Source organism: Balaenoptera ricei, chromosome 16 (genome assembly GCF_028023285.1).
Source record: "Balaenoptera ricei isolate mBalRic1 chromosome 16, mBalRic1.hap2, whole genome shotgun sequence".
NCBI lineage: Eukaryota > Metazoa > Chordata > Mammalia > Artiodactyla > Balaenopteridae > Balaenoptera > Balaenoptera ricei.
The window spans coordinates 11,604,398-11,621,829 of NC_082654.1; the positions used below are offsets into that span (position 1 = coordinate 11,604,398).

The 17,432-nt window shown below is 39.1% G+C and overlaps 1 protein-coding gene across 4 annotated transcripts in view; it reads right to left on the bottom strand.

Moving 5' to 3' along the window:
* Positions 1-17,432, bottom strand: part of INPP5F (inositol polyphosphate-5-phosphatase F) — an 88,994-nt gene that overhangs the window by 28,426 nt on the left and 43,136 nt on the right. For 3 of the 4 annotated variants that reach the window (XM_059899982.1, XM_059899981.1, XM_059899983.1), the window contains exons 4-9: positions 5,608-5,736; positions 5,216-5,383; positions 5,042-5,098; positions 2,826-3,024; positions 2,103-2,282; positions 1,137-1,204 (exon numbers count right to left, since the gene is read on the bottom strand). In XM_059899982.1, coding sequence (XP_059755965.1) covers positions 1,137-1,204; positions 2,103-2,282; positions 2,826-3,024; positions 5,042-5,098; positions 5,216-5,383; positions 5,608-5,736 — 801 coding nt within the window. Of the gene's footprint in view, positions 1-1,136; positions 1,205-2,102; positions 2,283-2,825; positions 3,025-5,041; positions 5,099-5,215; positions 5,384-5,607; positions 5,737-17,432 lie in introns of those variants that run through there. The other variant, XR_009497977.1, reaches the window with a different exon arrangement.

Sequence of the window (17,432 nt, forward strand, 5' to 3'; positions counted from 1 at the left end):
ATTTAGTAAAGTCATTTTTTTTTTTTCATTATGGTTAGTGCTTTTAAAGCCCTGTTTAAGACCCAAGGTCAAAAGATGTTCTATATTTTCCTTTAAAAGGCTTATTGTTTAACCTTTCACATTTAGATCCACATCCATCTGGAACTGATTTCTGTATATGGTATGTAGGATAGATATCAAAAGACAAATTACTGGATTAACAGTATAAGCATATTTTATTTTGATTGATAATACCATTCAAAATGGCTATAGCAACTTATGCCCCTCCCAGCAATGTGTGAGCGTTCTCATTTCCCCAGTTACCTGCCTTTATCTCTTACTACAAACTTTATATTTTTTTTCAATATGAGGGTTTGCTTTTTATTTCCCTGCTGGGACTTTCTTGGAGATTGCACAAAATTTATATATTAACCACTGAAATCTATTCAATATTGAGTCTTTCCTTCCAGGAACATGATATTTTCTCTCCGTTTATTCAAGTCTTCTTTTACGTTCTTCAGTAATCCTCCCCTCCCAACACCCTTGCCCCCATATACATGCTATCTTTTTTGTATGTTCAGTAGATTTCAGGTTATTTCTTCCTATTTTTGTTGCTGTTAGAAAAATGCATCCCATGGCATTACACCTTCAGACTGGTCATTGCTGGATAAGAGAGTTACTGATTAGTCTATATTAATCTGTATGAAATCTGGTCATCTTATTGAACTTGTATTTCACCTAACAGTTCTCAATTGATTTTGGTTTATATGTTCACATACCTACATATAAGTGTATGAATAAATAAGGAAGGTGGGCCGACAAAAAAGATATTGAAGGATACATACCAAATTGTTATCTCAAAGAGATGGACCTATAGGTGGTACTGAGAGATGCCTTTCCTATCCTACTCTAGATAACTTCTCAGACTGTAGTAACTGACAGTAGATTAATCTCATCTAAAAACAGTCTAAAGTGGCTGACTCAATGATAATTCTTAAAGAATAGTAAGAACACTCTTAGCTATGTGTTAACTTCACGAGAAATGCCATTTTGCTTAATTATGAATCGTATATTATTTTCATGAAATTTAAAGAAACAGATGCATAACCATTTCTAAAAATATGAAGGAACACTTATTACTACAGATCAAATCCCACCTGTTTTTTGTAAATTTTCAGTTGTTCTTCAAAATGGGCACAGAAATAGGCGACAGTGTCCTTTTCACCTACAAAGAAGTGATACAAAATCTTTTTTTCCTTGCCATGTGTAGCACAGAAATTAGCGTCTATTCCACCTTTACGCTTACTTTTACATAATTTATTGACAGCCCAAATGTAACTAAGATTGTCTAAAACCAATATTTTAAAATGAAATGCTAAGCGGAAGATCTGATTTTTTTCCCCCCAATTAGACTAAACTGAAATACTGAAGGTGGCAACTATGAAACCATGACATTTATTATTTATATAACCAGCCAACTTGTCAGAAAAGGTTTCATGTAGTTTATAATAAATTAATAAAAACCCCTTTAAAACAAGGATGTTAAAAACTGAAGTTTTACTGAATTCTCAAAAATATAAATTGTTTTGAGAGAAAAATATCCTGTAAACAATTTTTAAAATCAGCCTCTTTCAGTAATCTAATTAGATTGACATGACTGAGCTATTCCAGTGCTAAAGTTAAAATACTGGAAGAAATTAAATCCTTAATATTTAAAACAACAACAAACCTTTCACAGCAAAACATGTGAGTAAAGGCATCCTATCTATTACTTGTAGATGCTGTCTTATTTAAGATATTTCCTGCTTCTATAAATATTGGCCATATTTACACTTTTCCAAAATTAAGCATGTAATAAAGTATTCTTTAAAGAAACAACAAATTAAAATCTGTGAATTAAGCTCTGTTTTGCTCTATTTTGGAATCTTTTTATGTTAATTACTTATATCGTCAACAACCATTATTACTTTTGTGATTATTATATCACTATTAAATTTTACCATATGAGTTATTATTTTAAATGAAGTATCTGGCAAAACAAATCCAAACCTGTGAAGTATCTAATATTTTAAAAAACTCCCTCTGAAATCATCGTCTGCAAACCAAATAACTGACAGGCTTACTTCTGTCCAGCCGAGGTCTTGGATTATATCGATACCCAACCTGGCTCCAAAACACAGGCACAGAGCCTCGTGTTTGAATAAACGACAAGGTATGATTATGCACATGAATTAACTGCTCAGTCTCCACATAATTTGCAACATTTCCATTTTTATCCACTCCTCTTCGTTTATAACGCATTCCTAAAAGAAAATTAAAACAAAACAGCAACACTGAAAAAAAAATTAGTCTCACTAGATATGCTTCTTAACCAAATCTGTGTCTTTCAGGACAGCCTTGGGGATCTAATGTGCAACTGCCAGGCAGAACAGTATCAACTTACCCCAGATCATGCCTTTATTCATCGTTTTTTAAAAGTTGAAGCTGAGATAGTTCCTGTGAACTGAAAGAGGAGGTTTTTCCCAAAGGTGCGAGCACCTGGGAAGGATTTATTACTGTGATACAGGCTGTCAGTAGGAACAATGGTATCTAGAAGCACATCCCAAGTGACTTTCTGCTCTTTTCCACATATATACCTCCTTTTCTTTTACCTTTTGTTAACTCTCTCCCATTCACTTCTCTCCAAAAAACTGGTCCCCAATTATATCACACTATTGAGAGTCACTGAGCACTTTGAAGCCAACTGTGTTTCCAAATCCATTATTGTCATTAGCATTTCAATACATCTGCAGATGTTCCATTCTCGCCTGGATTTAATTTGTACACTATTACAGCCCTCCACTCACCTGCTCTGTGTCTACTTCGGCGTGAAATGAGAGCCACTAGAAAGCGTGGGTGAATGTCATCTACACAGGTGGACTCCTGAGGGGGGGTCTCCGGGCTGCTTTTCTCATCGTCAGATGACTCGTTATAATTAACCACAAGTTCTTCAATCTGCACAAAACCTTGAATAATGGGGATAATCCAAAAATCCACATCCGGTGTCTGAAAATAATATGAACATCATGTTGCCCCTATTCTGTACAGCACTGCTACTTTCTTAAACCCAAGCAGTAGTTAGCACATACTTGTTGTTAGTTTATTAGAAGCAGAAACCTTCCATCCTTTAACTATATTTTCTGCTTTTTGGAGAACACTAAGGAATGGAGGGAGGGAGGGGGGCGGAGGTGAGAGCCTTTCCTTTTGTTTATGGTGGTCATTCAAGAAGAGTTGCCTGAAAGGGACCATAGCTGCTGGGTACAAATTCAAGCTCCACCACTTACTTCCTCACTCAGGTGAATCACTTAACCTTGCCATGCTTCGGCATTCTGCTTTGTGAATTAAGAAAAACGACAACCTCATAAGGTTGTTGTGAAGATTAAATGAGTAAAACCTAAAAAGTGTTTGGCACAGTGCCTGCCTACTGCTGGTATAGAAGAAAATAAAGCTTAAATGTTGATTTTCAACTCCCAATTGTATTAAGCCTTTAATTAAATACAACCAACTCTGATCACTTTATTATGAAACATAGAGGTCTATTCTACTTTCTAGTTTAGAAAAAGTCTTGCTCTGCCAAGCTAAAATCCAAGTAGTCAATGAACCAAAAAAAGAATCCTTTCCATAAATATCTTATTTTAAAAAGTCATCCAATGTAATTAGGAGAGTATTAATTAAAGTTAGAGATTTCCTCTTAGTCTTTCAGACTAAGAATACTCAGATTTCTCAACCGACTGTATGCAGGGACAGTAAAGAATGAAAAGTGCTCCAGAGAAGTTGTTCTTAGTCCCTCTTTCCCTCCTATCTCCGTATCTGTATCTAGCGTTAACCTCAGCATCAACTTCAAATCCACCCCTTCTTTCACAACCACATACTCCAGGTCCTCTCACAGTTTTGTTTTATGGAGACTGCAGATAGGATCTTAGGAAGGTGGTTAGAGTTGAAAATAGTGAAGCAAAGGATCTATCTGCATTCATTACTTTTATCACCATTCTCATTATTTATATTTTTGTTTTAGCAATAAATACAAAACTCTCAACAGGAACAGAGATAGGTATGCTACCAAATGCCACCTTTATTGTAAGTCATCAGTTTTAAATGGTAATGCTACGTGTCTGACAAAAACTCTGCAAAACACATTAGAGCTGAATATGTCAGCAAACAGGACAAATACTCATTACAGACACCTTTATTTTTCTCCCCCTATCATTAAGTTTTGGTGGTCATGGTTTGATCAGCATCATAAAGAGTGGCAAGAACATTTTAGAGAGGTGAGCCATGATAGATACCTAGTTTTAGACACCACCAGATAAATAGGTCAAAATCATTTATACTAACCACCACCAATAGGGAGAAACAGAAAGAAAAAAGGTTTGAACTTTCTGAAAGGTTAAGAAAAAGATAATCTGTGACCCTATTCAACTTTTTGCTCAATTTGTGTCCAAAACAGTAACTGGCACATGGCAGGCTTTCCATAAATATTGGTTGATTGACCGAATAAACGAATTGTCTTTGGACAGTCATAATTCTCCGATATACATGACAGAGTAAAGGAAGAAGGTAATCATTAAACCTGAAGGAACCTCATGCAATAATCTCATCATATCCTCTGTCTTCCCTGATTCGAATACTTGTAGTGCTGGAACGTTCTTAGAGATTTGTCTATTCCAATTTCCATATGAGGAAACAGGAACATTAAATGACTGGTATCACTAAAGGAAAACTGGGCTTCAACACTTCCAATGGGTACAAACAAAATATCTTTTACAGGAACTCTATGGATATTAGTTCCACAGCCTTAAATTATGACTGTTCTATGGAAACCTGCTAAAAAGATAAGCCTGTGGCTATATAGTCGAATTATGAACTGCCTTAAAATAGTGCCCTGGTTTTCCCTAGCTAAATGATTCTCATTCTACAGGGGAAAACATTACGTGAGATTTAAAATTTTTATTTTAGTATAACTTAAAAATATTTGCCTAACAACTATAAACTACCTTAGAATATTTCAGAAACAACTACTCACACCAATCTCAGTAAGGTCTTGTATCATGTATTTATTCCAGAAAAATCGGTCATCGACCTGGAAAAGGTAGAAAACAAACAGTTCAGAAACATGTTGTTTCAGTTCTCCTATAGAAGCCAAACGGGTCCATAAGTTGTTCTGGTGGCAAACCCTGCTCTGAGCTGTGAGAGGTACCTTTTGCCAGAGGGGACAGGGCTCCCTCTCCCCAGCACTCTGCCTCTGCACTGAATTGGTCAGGTCATAGGTCAAGCTATAGTAAAAGGATTCTGAGTCCATGAACATCTTCAGCAACTCCTCCAGTAATCTTCTCTCCAACTTCTCCTTTTCTTTACTTTCCTTAACCTGTAAGAAATTAATCTACTATTACTGCAGGAATTAAATGTAAAGCATTGTGTGGATACCACACAATTCCCTAGGAGAAAAGTAAAAAATAATCCCAAGGATATGCAGAGATGGTGCTTTAATATGACAAGTAGTTTGAAAGTAAGTTTATTAGCAGCAAAGTCACCCCTCAATTTAAAACTAATCAAAGATGAATTCTAAGCCCATATCAATTAAACTCTTACTTTCTTTTTATTAGGAGCAGACACATTGGATTTAATATGCGTAAAGGTCTTCAGTAGAAACTTTGAGTCATCAGGAGATGGTATAATCTTCTCTGGTTTGTTAATTCCAAAATGATGCTTCTTACAGAGCTAAATAATTAGGAGGAGAAAGAGAATTCATTATTACTAATATCTGCTTGCTTAATGTTCAAGTGTGAGTGCAGAAGTGTCACTACTCCTCAAGCATTGTGGTTAAAACCTCAAGAGCAGGTAAAATGACCCAGTAGACAGCTGATATTAGAAAACACAGCTGTGGTTTCAAGGATTAGAAAGCTACAATAGAGGATAAGCAAAGAATACAGGGCAGGATATACTTAGGATTTAGGGGTAGAAAATTCAGGTTAGGATCATAGTAAGTTCTTATCTAATATAACTGAAGAATGAAATGCTCTGGTTGGGATTCATTAACGCTTTAAAAATTGGCATCAAAGATTAAAAGTAGTGCAAAATACACATATGCTATGCTCTAGCCACATTTCTTTAGAGCAATATGTGCTAAATATTCATGCTAGTTAATTGAGTGTTTTGGGGGAGAAGTTGCCAAGAGTCTGCTCTATTGGGAATCTTAAAAGCTGGACATTTCAACCACTCTCTCTCCTCCTATCCTCACACACACTAATGAAATCAGCATAAAAACACACTCTTTGGGTCCAGAGATTAAGTTTGAAGCAGAAAGTAGGGGCTGCAGGAAATGTGCAGTCCAACCAGCAAAGGTGATGAAGACGATGGGAAGGTGTTAAGACAAGAGAAGGGCACAGAGGTTCTACAGAGGACTACCTGGTTAAAGTCAAGCGTTTTATATATAATTTCATGTGGCTCAACACACAAAGCAAATATTCTGAAAGGGACACAAGGATTCTATTAACCATATGCAGACTAATTCCATTTTTTCAATACACTGGTTTTATTGCTATGCTAAGTGGTAGACTCCTGTTAAGAGCTAACAGTTACTAAATGGTTATCATTAGTAGTGTCTTACGTACAAAATAACTATTACTCGATTATAAACAGGATAAAAAAACTTAATGAGGAGAAGAAACTAGTTCAAGATTGTGGGGTTTTTAAAAATATTTATTTATTTATTTATTTATTTCTTGGCTGCATCGGGGTCTTAGTTGCGGCACACAGTATCTTTTTTATTACGGTGCTTGGGCTCCAGAGAGCACAGGCTCATTACTTGTGGCAGGCGTGTGGGCTGCAGAGCAAGTGGGTTCGGTAGTTGTGGCGTGAGGGCTCTCTAGTTGTGGCGCCTGGGCTCAGTTGTCCGGCGGCATGTGGGATCTTAGTTCCCCGACCAGGGATCAAACTGGCATCCTCTGCATTGCAAGACAGATTCTTAACCACTGGACCACCAGGGAAGTCCCTTGGTTTGAGGTTTGATTATAAATTTTTTTTTAAAAGTTAGGGGGCTGGGGCTTCCCTGGTGGCGCAGTGGTTGAGAATCTGCCTGCCAATGCAGGGGACACGGGTTCGAGCCCTGGTCTGGGAAGATCCCACATGCCGCGGAGCAACTAGGCCCGTGAGCCACAACTACTGAGCCTGCGCGTCTGGAGCCTGTGCTCCGCAACAAGAGAGGCTGCGATAACGAGAGGCCTGCGCACCGCGATGAAGAGTGGCCCCCCTTGCCACAACTAGAGAAAGCCCTCGCACAGAAACGAAGACCCACCACAGCCATAAAGTAAATAAATAAATAAATAATCAATTTAAAAAAAAAAAAAGTTAGGGGGCTGGACTTCCCTGGTGGCACAGTGGTTGGGAATCCTCCTGCCAATGCAGGGGACACGGGTTCGAGCCCTGGTCCCGGAGGATCCCACGTGCTGCAGAGCAACTAAGCCCGTGTGCCACAACTACTGAGCCTGCATGCCACAACTACTGAAGCCCATACACCTAGAGCCCATGCTCTGCAACAAGAGAAGCCACCGCAATGAGAAGCCCGCGCACTGCAATGAAGTCCCAATGCAGCCAAAAATAAATAAGTAAATTAATTAATTTTAAAAAAAAAGGAAGGGGGCTGTTCCTATTTTATCAAATTGGAAGTGCAGACTGATAACTGAACGAAGAATTCAGATGTACTGCAATCTTATGGGTTTTATGTCTTTTCAAAGCTATGGCTACCAAACACTCTATTCACATGGGTTTCACAACATGATTACAACTTTACACTCCTCCTGGCCTACCAGTGAAGACAAGGGAACCAAAGGTGAAGTAAAAAAAAATCTACAGTCATCCTGCCAAAACCAAGTTAACTTAATTTCCCTTCAAGTAAGCAAAACTAACCAGATCTTGAGATAATGGGGAAGGAGAGAGAATCAAGCATATGGACATTGCTCCAGCAATTCTCTCCTCTCCCCTCTTTCTGCCTGAAACACACTGATATTTCTCTCCTCTAACACTCCTCCTGTGCCAGCTAGGGTCCTACTTCTTTGTACTCCTCACTGCCTCCAATCCCTCTCCTCCCGTTCTCTCCCCAGCCCACTCCAACTTGGCTTTGGGCCCCACCACTCCACCTCAACCTTATCTTCAGTGTGACCAATGGTCTCTACTTGGCTAAATGCAGTGGTGGATTCCTGATCCTTATCTTAACCGCTCAGTAGCATTTGACACAGTTCATCTCTCCCTCATCTTCTCTGATACACTGTCTTACTTGGCTTCCAGTGGTCGCTCTTTTCCTCTTTTACTGGTTCCTTCCTGACCATTTGACTTCTTAATGTCTTGGCACCTCAAGGTTCAGTCCTTGACCCCCTTCTCTATCTGCATTCACTCCCTCAGCGATTTCATCCAGTCTCATGGCTTTAAATACCATCTACATGCCAACCCTGCCCTCCCAGCGGTACATTTCCAGGCCCGCTCTTCCCCAAAATTCTAGAATCACAAATCCCAATGTTTCCACTTGGATTTCCATCAGGTACCTCACACTCATCATGTTCAAAACTAGACCCTCATCTTCTCTCCTCTGCCTTCATCTCCTGTGGCTCTCCTCCCCTTGCTTACTCCACTCCACCCATATCAGCCTCCTTGCTGTTCCTCAACAAGCCAGGACTACTTCCACCTCAGGGCCTGTGTTCTGGCTATTCTCTCGGCCCAGACATCCTCTCCCCAGATATCTTACCATAATCTCTACTCCTGGGCACTCCACCCACCACCCTTACTGCACTCAACTTTTATTTCCCATAGTGTTCACTACTTTCCAACATATGACATAAGATATTTATGTTGATGTTTACTGTCTGCCGCACCCCCACCATAATGTAAGTTCCATAATAGCAGAGATCTTTGTTTTACTGACTCATATATCTCCAGGGCCTTAGCAGTACCTGGTACAGGAGGTCTCAAAAAACCTTTGTTAAATGAATGGATGGGCTCTGACGCTACAAATGTAAGTGGTAACCTCCAGATTCACACATGGGGCATAAAAGTAGTCCTAGAAAACCATCACTTCCCTTCTTCCATGAATACACCTCATACCCCTCCAGCCTTGGTTAGTACAGAATTATTGGGGCAGCAAAGGAGCTCTCCTGTTAGTCCCCTGCTGCTGTTGCTGCTGCTTGCGGCACTGAGCAATTGCTGGCTAGTGATTTTTATGCAGAGTGTTAGTAATCATCTAGTTCTATTAATAACACCTTCTTTAAAAAATCTGAAAACATGCCTTAAACCTAGTTATAGATTGTTGCAATTTTAATATTCAAACAGGATATTACGCCTCTGTCAGACACAGTTATTCCTTAAGAGCATTCAAGCCAGCAAGACTTTCCCCCAGGAATATATCAAAGATGATTCTAAATATCTAGCTATTCTAAAGTAATCTTGCAGCAGCACACCGAGTCTGCACCCACTCTCCTCACTCTCAGAAGGACGGGAGTTGTTTTTCTCTGCAAGGCCAGTTTCCCACTGTGTCTCCTCTAGGATCAGGACCTTGCCCTGTCATTCACCCCCTCTCTCCTCTATTCCAACCTCTCTCTCTAATAGCCCCTTTCCTAGCACCTTTTAACATTGTTCAAGTTTACCAGGATCTTTTTAAATCCATCCCTCAACCCTGAAATCTCCGTGAGTGAGCAGGGCACAGTGTCACAGTCACCGGAACTGCGAGGACTACAGTCTGACTGGGGTAGGTCAAAGAGTGAGGGCCAGTGAAACTGCTCAGAGTTAAACAAGGACGCTCTCGCTCTGAAAAGGACAAACCTTATGCCTGTCTAAGAATGTGGCATTAATGATCACTCTCTGCCATCTCGTCACCTGGCCCCTATGACTCCTGTCTCTTTGTGCTCTTCCCCCACCTCCAACTGTTCCTTCTCTGTCTTCTTTGTTGGCAACTCTATCTCTAAAGATAATGGTGGCTCCCAACGTTCCACCCTTAGTTCTCTTCCCATTCTTCATGCTCTGCCAAGAAAATTTCATTCTCTTTCCTCATTTTTAACTACCATTACATTTAACTCTACATTTCCAACTCCACTCTTTTGCTCTGAGCTCATGACCCCAAAATACATCTCCCCACTAATGAGACACTAGTCTCTCAAATTCAGCATCTCCAAACCTGACCAATGTCTGTTTGGCAAGTCTTGTTCCTTCTCTGGTATGCCGTATCTCAGGCAATGACTACATCACCCGCTGGATTACTTAAGCAAGAAACCTTGGAGTCATCTTCCATTATTCTACCTGCTAAAGTCTCTCCTATCAACCCCAACTACTTCATGCTGATTGTCATTGTGTTAATTCAGATCCTTATCTTTTGCCAAGACCAGTGTTTCTCAAGGGAGGTGCTACTGGCTTAAGAGACACGAGAATTCTTTTCGGCACAATTATCCCTCTTAGAACAGATAACCTAACAGCCTCCTTTCATGAACTGGGGGGGGGTCCCACTCCAGCACCAGGCTGAAAGTACTGAACATGGCTCCAGACCCCCATCTCCAATATAGCCCTTTTAGTTCCCTTTAATGTGTAGGGACCAAATCTCCATACACCACTGCCTGTTTATGGATGCAGAAACTAGAAGGCCTCTGTCTGATTCACTATTCCATTTATGGTCCATGAAAATAAGATGCAGTTTCCCTCTAGGCCTGGCAATGTCTTGTTTTTCTTTTCTTTTCTCTCTTTCTTTTTAATCTATCCTCTTCCTGGGCTTGGAACAGAGTTGGTATAGGCCCAATATCCCTTAACTCCAAAATCCAAAAAACTCTGAAACCTGAAAGTTTTTTAAAAGTTTGTTACAAGCTCATCTAATGACAAAATAATCCCTGAACTGATATGAGGCAATTCATAGTCATCATTTACCTTCCTTAGAATGAATATTCATATGATTCTTTAAGAAGTATGAATGTGTAAACTGGTAGGGTAATGTCCCAGACTCACTGCACTCTACCTGAAAAAGAATTCAGAGTAATGATAGTAAAGACGATCCAAAATCTTGGAAACAGAATGGAGAAAAAACAAGAAACTTTTAACAAGGACCTAGAAGAACTAAAGAGCAAACAAACAATGATGAACAACACAATAAATGAAATTAAAAATTCTCTAGAAGGAATCAATAGCAGAATAACTGAGGCGGAAGAATGGATAAGTGACCTGGAAGATAAAATAGTGGAAATAACTACTGCAGAGCAGAATAAAGAAAAAAGAATGAAAAGAATTGAGGACAGACGTAGAGACTTCTGGGACAACATTAAATGCACCAAAATTTGCATTATAGGGGCCCCAAAAGAAGGGGAGAAAAAGAAAGGGACTGAGAAAATATTTGAAGAGATTATAGTTGAAAAGTTCCCTGAAGTGGGAAAGGAAAGAGTCAATGAAGTCCAGCAAGGACAGAGAGTCCCATACAGGATAAATCAAAGGAGAAAAACGCCAAGACACATATTAATCAAACTATCAAAAATTAAACACAAAGAAAAAATATTAAAAGCAGCAAGGGAAAAACAACAAATAACATACAAGGGAATTCCCATAAGGTTAACAGCTGATCTTTCAACAGAAACTCTGCAAGCCAGAAGGGAGTAGCAGGACATACTTAAAGTGATGAAAGGGAAAAACCTACAACCAAGATTACTCTACCCAGCAAGGATCTCATTCAGAATTGATGGAGAAATTAAAACCCTTACAGATGAGGAAAAGCTAAGAGAATTCAGCAGCACCAAACCAGCTTTACAACAAATGCTAAAGGAACCTCCCTAGGCAGGAAACACAAGGAAAAGACCTACAATAACAAACCCAAAACAACTTAAAAAATGGTAATAGGAACATACATATTGATAATTACCTTAAATGTAAATGGATTAAATGCTCCAACCAAAAGACACAGACTGGCTGAATGGATACAAAAACAAGATCCATCTATATGCCGTCTACAAGAGACCCACTTCAGACCTAGGGACACATACAGACTGAAAGTGAGGGGATGGAAAAAGATATTCCATGCAAATGGAAATCAAAAGAAAGCTGGAGTAGCAATTCTCATATCAGACAAAATAGACTTTAAAACAAAGACTACTACAAGAGACAAAGAAGGACACTACATAATGACCAAGGGATCAATCCAAGAAGAAGATATAACAATTGTAAATATTTATGCACCCAACATAGGAGCACCTCAATACATAAGGCAAATGCTAAGAGCCATAAAAGGGGAAATCGACAGTAACATAAATATAGTAGGGGACTTTAACACCCCACTTTCACCAATGGACAGATCATCCAAAATGAAAATAAATAAGGAAACACAAGCTTTAAATGATACATTAAACAAGATGGACTTAATTGATATTTATAGGACATTCCATCCAAAAACAACAGAATACACTTTCTTCTCAAGTGCTCATGGAACATTCCCCAGGATAGATCATATCTTGGGTCACAAGTCAAGCCTTGGTAAATTTAAGAAAATTGAAATCATATCAAGTATCTTTTCTGACCACAACGCTATGAGACTAGATATCAATTACAGGAAAAAATCTGTAAAAAATACAAGCATATGGAGGCTAAACAATACACTACTTAATAACCAAGAGATCACTGAATAAATCAAAGAGGAAACCAGAAAATACCCAGAAGCAAATGACAATGAAAACACGACGATCCAAATCCTATGGGATGCAGCAAAAGCAGTTCTAAGAGGGAAGTTTATAGCAATACAATCCTACCTCAAGAAACAAGAACATCTCAAATAAACAACCTATCTTACACCTAAAGCAATCAGAGAAAGAAGAACAAAAAAAACCAAAGTTAGCAGAAGGAAAGAAATCATAAAGATCAGATCAGAAATAAATGAAAAAGAAATGAAGGAAACAATAGCAAAGATCAATAAAACTAAAAGCTGGTTCTTTGAGAAAACAAACAAAATTGACAAACCATTAGCCAGACTCATCAAGAAAAAAAGGGAGAAGACTCAAATCAATACAATTAGAAATGAAAAAGGAGAAGTAACAACTGACACTGCAGAAATATAAAGGTTCATGAGAGATTACTACAAGCAAGTATATGCCAATAAAATGGACAACATGGAAGAAATGGACACATTCTTAGAAAAGCACAACCTTCCGAGACTGAACCAGGAAAAAATAGAAAATATAACCAGACCAATCACAAGCACTGAAACTGAGACTGTGATTAAAAATCTTCCAACAAAAAAAAGTCCAGGACCAGATGGCTTCACAGGAGAATTCTATCAAACATTTACAGAAGAGCTAACACCTATCCTTCTCAAACTCTTCCAAAATATAGCAGAGGGAGGAACACTCCCAAACTCATTTTACGAGGCCACCATCACTCTGATACCAAAACCAGACAAAGATGTCACAAAGAAAGAAAACTACAGGCCAATATCACTGATGAACACAGATGCAAAAATACTCAACAAAATACTAGCAACAGGGGCTTCCCTGGTGGCACAGTGGTTGAGAAGCTGCCTGCCAATGCAGGGGACACGGGTTCGAGCCCTGGTCTGGGAAGATCCCACATGCCGCGGAGCGACTAGGCCCGTGAGCCACAACTATTGAGCCTGAGCGTCTGGAGCTTGTGCTCTGCAACAAGAGAGGCCGCGACAGTGAGAGGCCCGCGCACCACGATGAAGAGTGGCCCCCGCTTGCCGCAACTAGAGAAAGCCCTCGCACAGAAACGAAGACCCAACACAGCCAAAAATAAATAAATAAATAAATTAATTAAAAAAAAAAACCCACCAGCTTAAAAATAATGATAATAATAAAATAAATAAATTAAAAAAAAAAAAGAGTCATGTACCACAATGTTCACTGCAGCTCTATTTACAATAGCCAGGACATGGAAGCAACCTAAGTGTCCATCGACAGATGAATGGATAAAGAAGATGTGGCACATATATACAATGGAATATTACTCAGCCATAAAAAGAAACAAAACTGAGTTATTTGTAGTGAGGTGGATGAACCTAGAGTCTGTCATACAAAGTGAAGTAAGTCAGAAAGAGAAAAACAAATACTGTATGCTAACACATATATATGGAATCTAAAAACAAAAAAACGGTTCTGAAGAACCTAGGGGCAGGACAGAAATAAAGATGCAGATATACAGAATGGACTTGAGGACACTGGGGGGGGGAAGGGTAAGCTGGGACAAAGTGAGAGAGTGGCATGGACATATATACACTACCAAATGTAAAACAGATAGCTAGTCTATCTGGAAGCAGCCGCAGAGCATAGGGAGATCAGCTCGGTGCTTTGTGACCACCTAGATGGATGGGATAGAGAGGGTGGGAGGGAGACGCAAGAGGGAGGAGATATGAGGATATATGTATATATATTCACTGATTCACTTTGTTATAAAGCAGAAACTAACACATAATTGTAAAGCAATTTTACTCCAATAAAGCTGTTTAAAAAAAAAGTCAACTGGGGTAGAAAACTAGAAATTCTATTAATTCCCGACCCTGAAATAAAAGTGCTTCTGCTCCAATGACAGAAGACAGATGAGGCCCTAGAAAATCTGAGAACAGTGACGACACTAAAGAGCCCAAGGGTCCTGCTGGGAAGGACTGAGAGCAGTGGGTATTCAAATTGATACACAGACGTCCAAATTACAAAAACATACTAAGAAGACATAAGGGGCTTCCCTGGTGGCACAGTGGTTGAGAATCTGCCTGCTAATGCAGGGGACACGGGTTCGAGCCCTGGTCTGGGAAGATCCCACATGCCGTGGAGCAGCTGGGCCCGTGAGCCACAACTACTGAGCCTGCGCGTCTGGAGCCTGTGCTCCGCAACAAGAGAGGCTGCGATAGTGAGAGGCCCGCGCACCGCGATGAAGAGTGGCCCCCGCTTGCCGCAACTAGAGAAAGCCCTCGCACGAAACGAAGACCCAACACAGCTAAAAATAAATAAATAAATAAATAAATAAATAAATAAATAAATAAATAATGTAGCTATTTTAAAAAATAAATAAATAAATAAAAAAGAAGACATAAGAATCAGTTTTGTTTAAAAAAGTCTTATGTGCATAAGATATGTATGGCCATGAAAAATAATAGGAATTTTAAAAAATAATAGGAGTTAAGTAGGAAAAAATACGCCAAGATGCAAAAAATAAAAACTATTCTGAAAATTTGCAAGTAATATTGCTCCTCCAAAGAGCTGGGGGCAAATGGAAACAACCATTAAAACTCACCAGAATATTGACAATGATTATTTCTAAGGGATTGGGGGTGGAGGGGTTTCCTCCCCCTCAGTTACAATTTACTGTATAATCAAAAAAAAAAAAATTACCATGCTTCTAAATGCACCTTTTAACTGGAGTTATATGGAAATTGAATTAAAGATACCAAAGATTTAAATTAATGTGTCAGAAAATAAGCAAACAGTTTGTGATTTTCAACATAGCTGTTCTTTCCCTTCCTCCTCTTGTTCACTGTAAAGCTCCATTACCATAAAATAGGATTAAAGGAAAGGGAAAAAAGGCTTAAATGCAAATTTCTAAAATTCTATTCTCTTGAGAGAAAGGCATGCCAAACTATCACTAAAATGGGATCTGGAAATACTTTATCTATAATCACGTTTACCCTTAATTACCAAGGGTCATTACATATTTCCAACTCTTAACGTGGACGGTACTTTTAGTACCCTGGCAAATGCCATAGCTCAGACTGTTCAACTGCGCTGTAAAAATACTCAGCTATGTGGGGGAATATCTCATTTTCACCTGTATTTGAAGATAATCTCATTCACTTAAGAGTATCAAGAGAGAAAAGGAAAGGTCTTCAGAATAAAGACATTTTAAAAGCTTTCATCATATTCACATTTTTGTGTCTTAAAATTCCATTAAATGTTATTTCCTAAAGATTCCTCCCCCTCCACCCCTGCCATTTACACAACAGTCAGCTACTAATCTCAAATGTTACGGATTGGTGGCCACAAAGGGCACAAGAAAACCTCCCTGGAAAGTCCAGCTCCAGTTCTCCGATGAGGACAGCTCATTTCCCCAGGGTTGGGAGTACCAGATGCGCAAACTGATGACTAGCAGGTGACCAAGGTGCTGGATAAGCTGTTTCTTGCTCTAAATCTAACTGCCAGGGCCCCCAGGCTTAATGCCCAAACCAGCATGCTGCCCAAGGGGTGCTCGCTCTCAAGGCAAAGGCTGGTGACAAGAAGCCACACTGACCTTTCAATTTGTCAGCAGTCATCCAAAGGACACAAGTTTATTGGCTTAGCAAACTGACACAATTTTTTTAGTCTGGCTGTTCTTCATTAAAATAAAATGCAAACAAAAACTGCCAATACCTGCTTTTAACAGGCCCAATTGCCACCTAAGTTACTTGTCTCAGATCAGCAATAGTAATAGTATTCCATCTCTAGTACCAATTAAAGGAAATAAGAAGTACTCTAATCTCTTGTTGATACCTGTAACAAATAGAATAGCAATGTCCTCCTAAGTTCATTTTAATGCTGGTTTCTTAAAATTAGATTGTCAAACTTCCAGCAAAACCTGAAGCATAAAAATAACTATATTGTCACAGGCATGCCCATTTTACTGTGCTTCGCAGATATTGTTTTTTTGGTTTTTTTTTAACAAATTAAAGGTTTGCGTCAAACAAGTCTATTGGCGGGATTTTCCAACAGCATTTGCTCACTTCATGTCTCTGTGTCACATTTTGGTAATTTTCACAAGATTTCAAACTTTCTCATCATTATTATATTTGTTATGGTGATCTGTAATCAGTGATCTTTGATGTTATTGCAAAAAGACTGACTCACTGAAAACTCAGATGGTGGTTAGCATTTTTTTAGCAATGGTATTTTAAAATTAAGGTATGCACATTATTTTTTTAGGTATAATGTCCTTGCACACTTAATAGACCATAGTATAAACATAACTTTTATATGCTTGGGAAACAAAAAGATTCATGTGAATCACATTATCATGATATTTGCTTTATTGCAGTGGTCTGGAACCAAACCCACAATGTCTCTGAGGTATCCCTGTACTTATTTTTTTAAACAATTTAACCCTGTCCCCAAACTTCCTTCCTAAGAACTCAGGCTAGAAAAACACGTATTTGAGTTGTGGGGCAGTGGGAACTATGTTACCTGTTACCTGCTGTTCAGGTAACAGGGAGGCAAGCTCAGCAGAGTGATACAGGATCAGACGGCCTGAGTCCAGGTCTGGACACCACCACGTGTCAGCTGTGATTAATTCCTCGCCAAGCCTTCTTTCTTCACCTGTACAACATGGACTGTGACGGTGCCTACTTTATAGGACAGTCCAAAGGATTAAGTATGATAATCCTTTAACCCTCAGGGCCTGTCTGGCACATCACATAGTGACCAAAATAGGCTAGG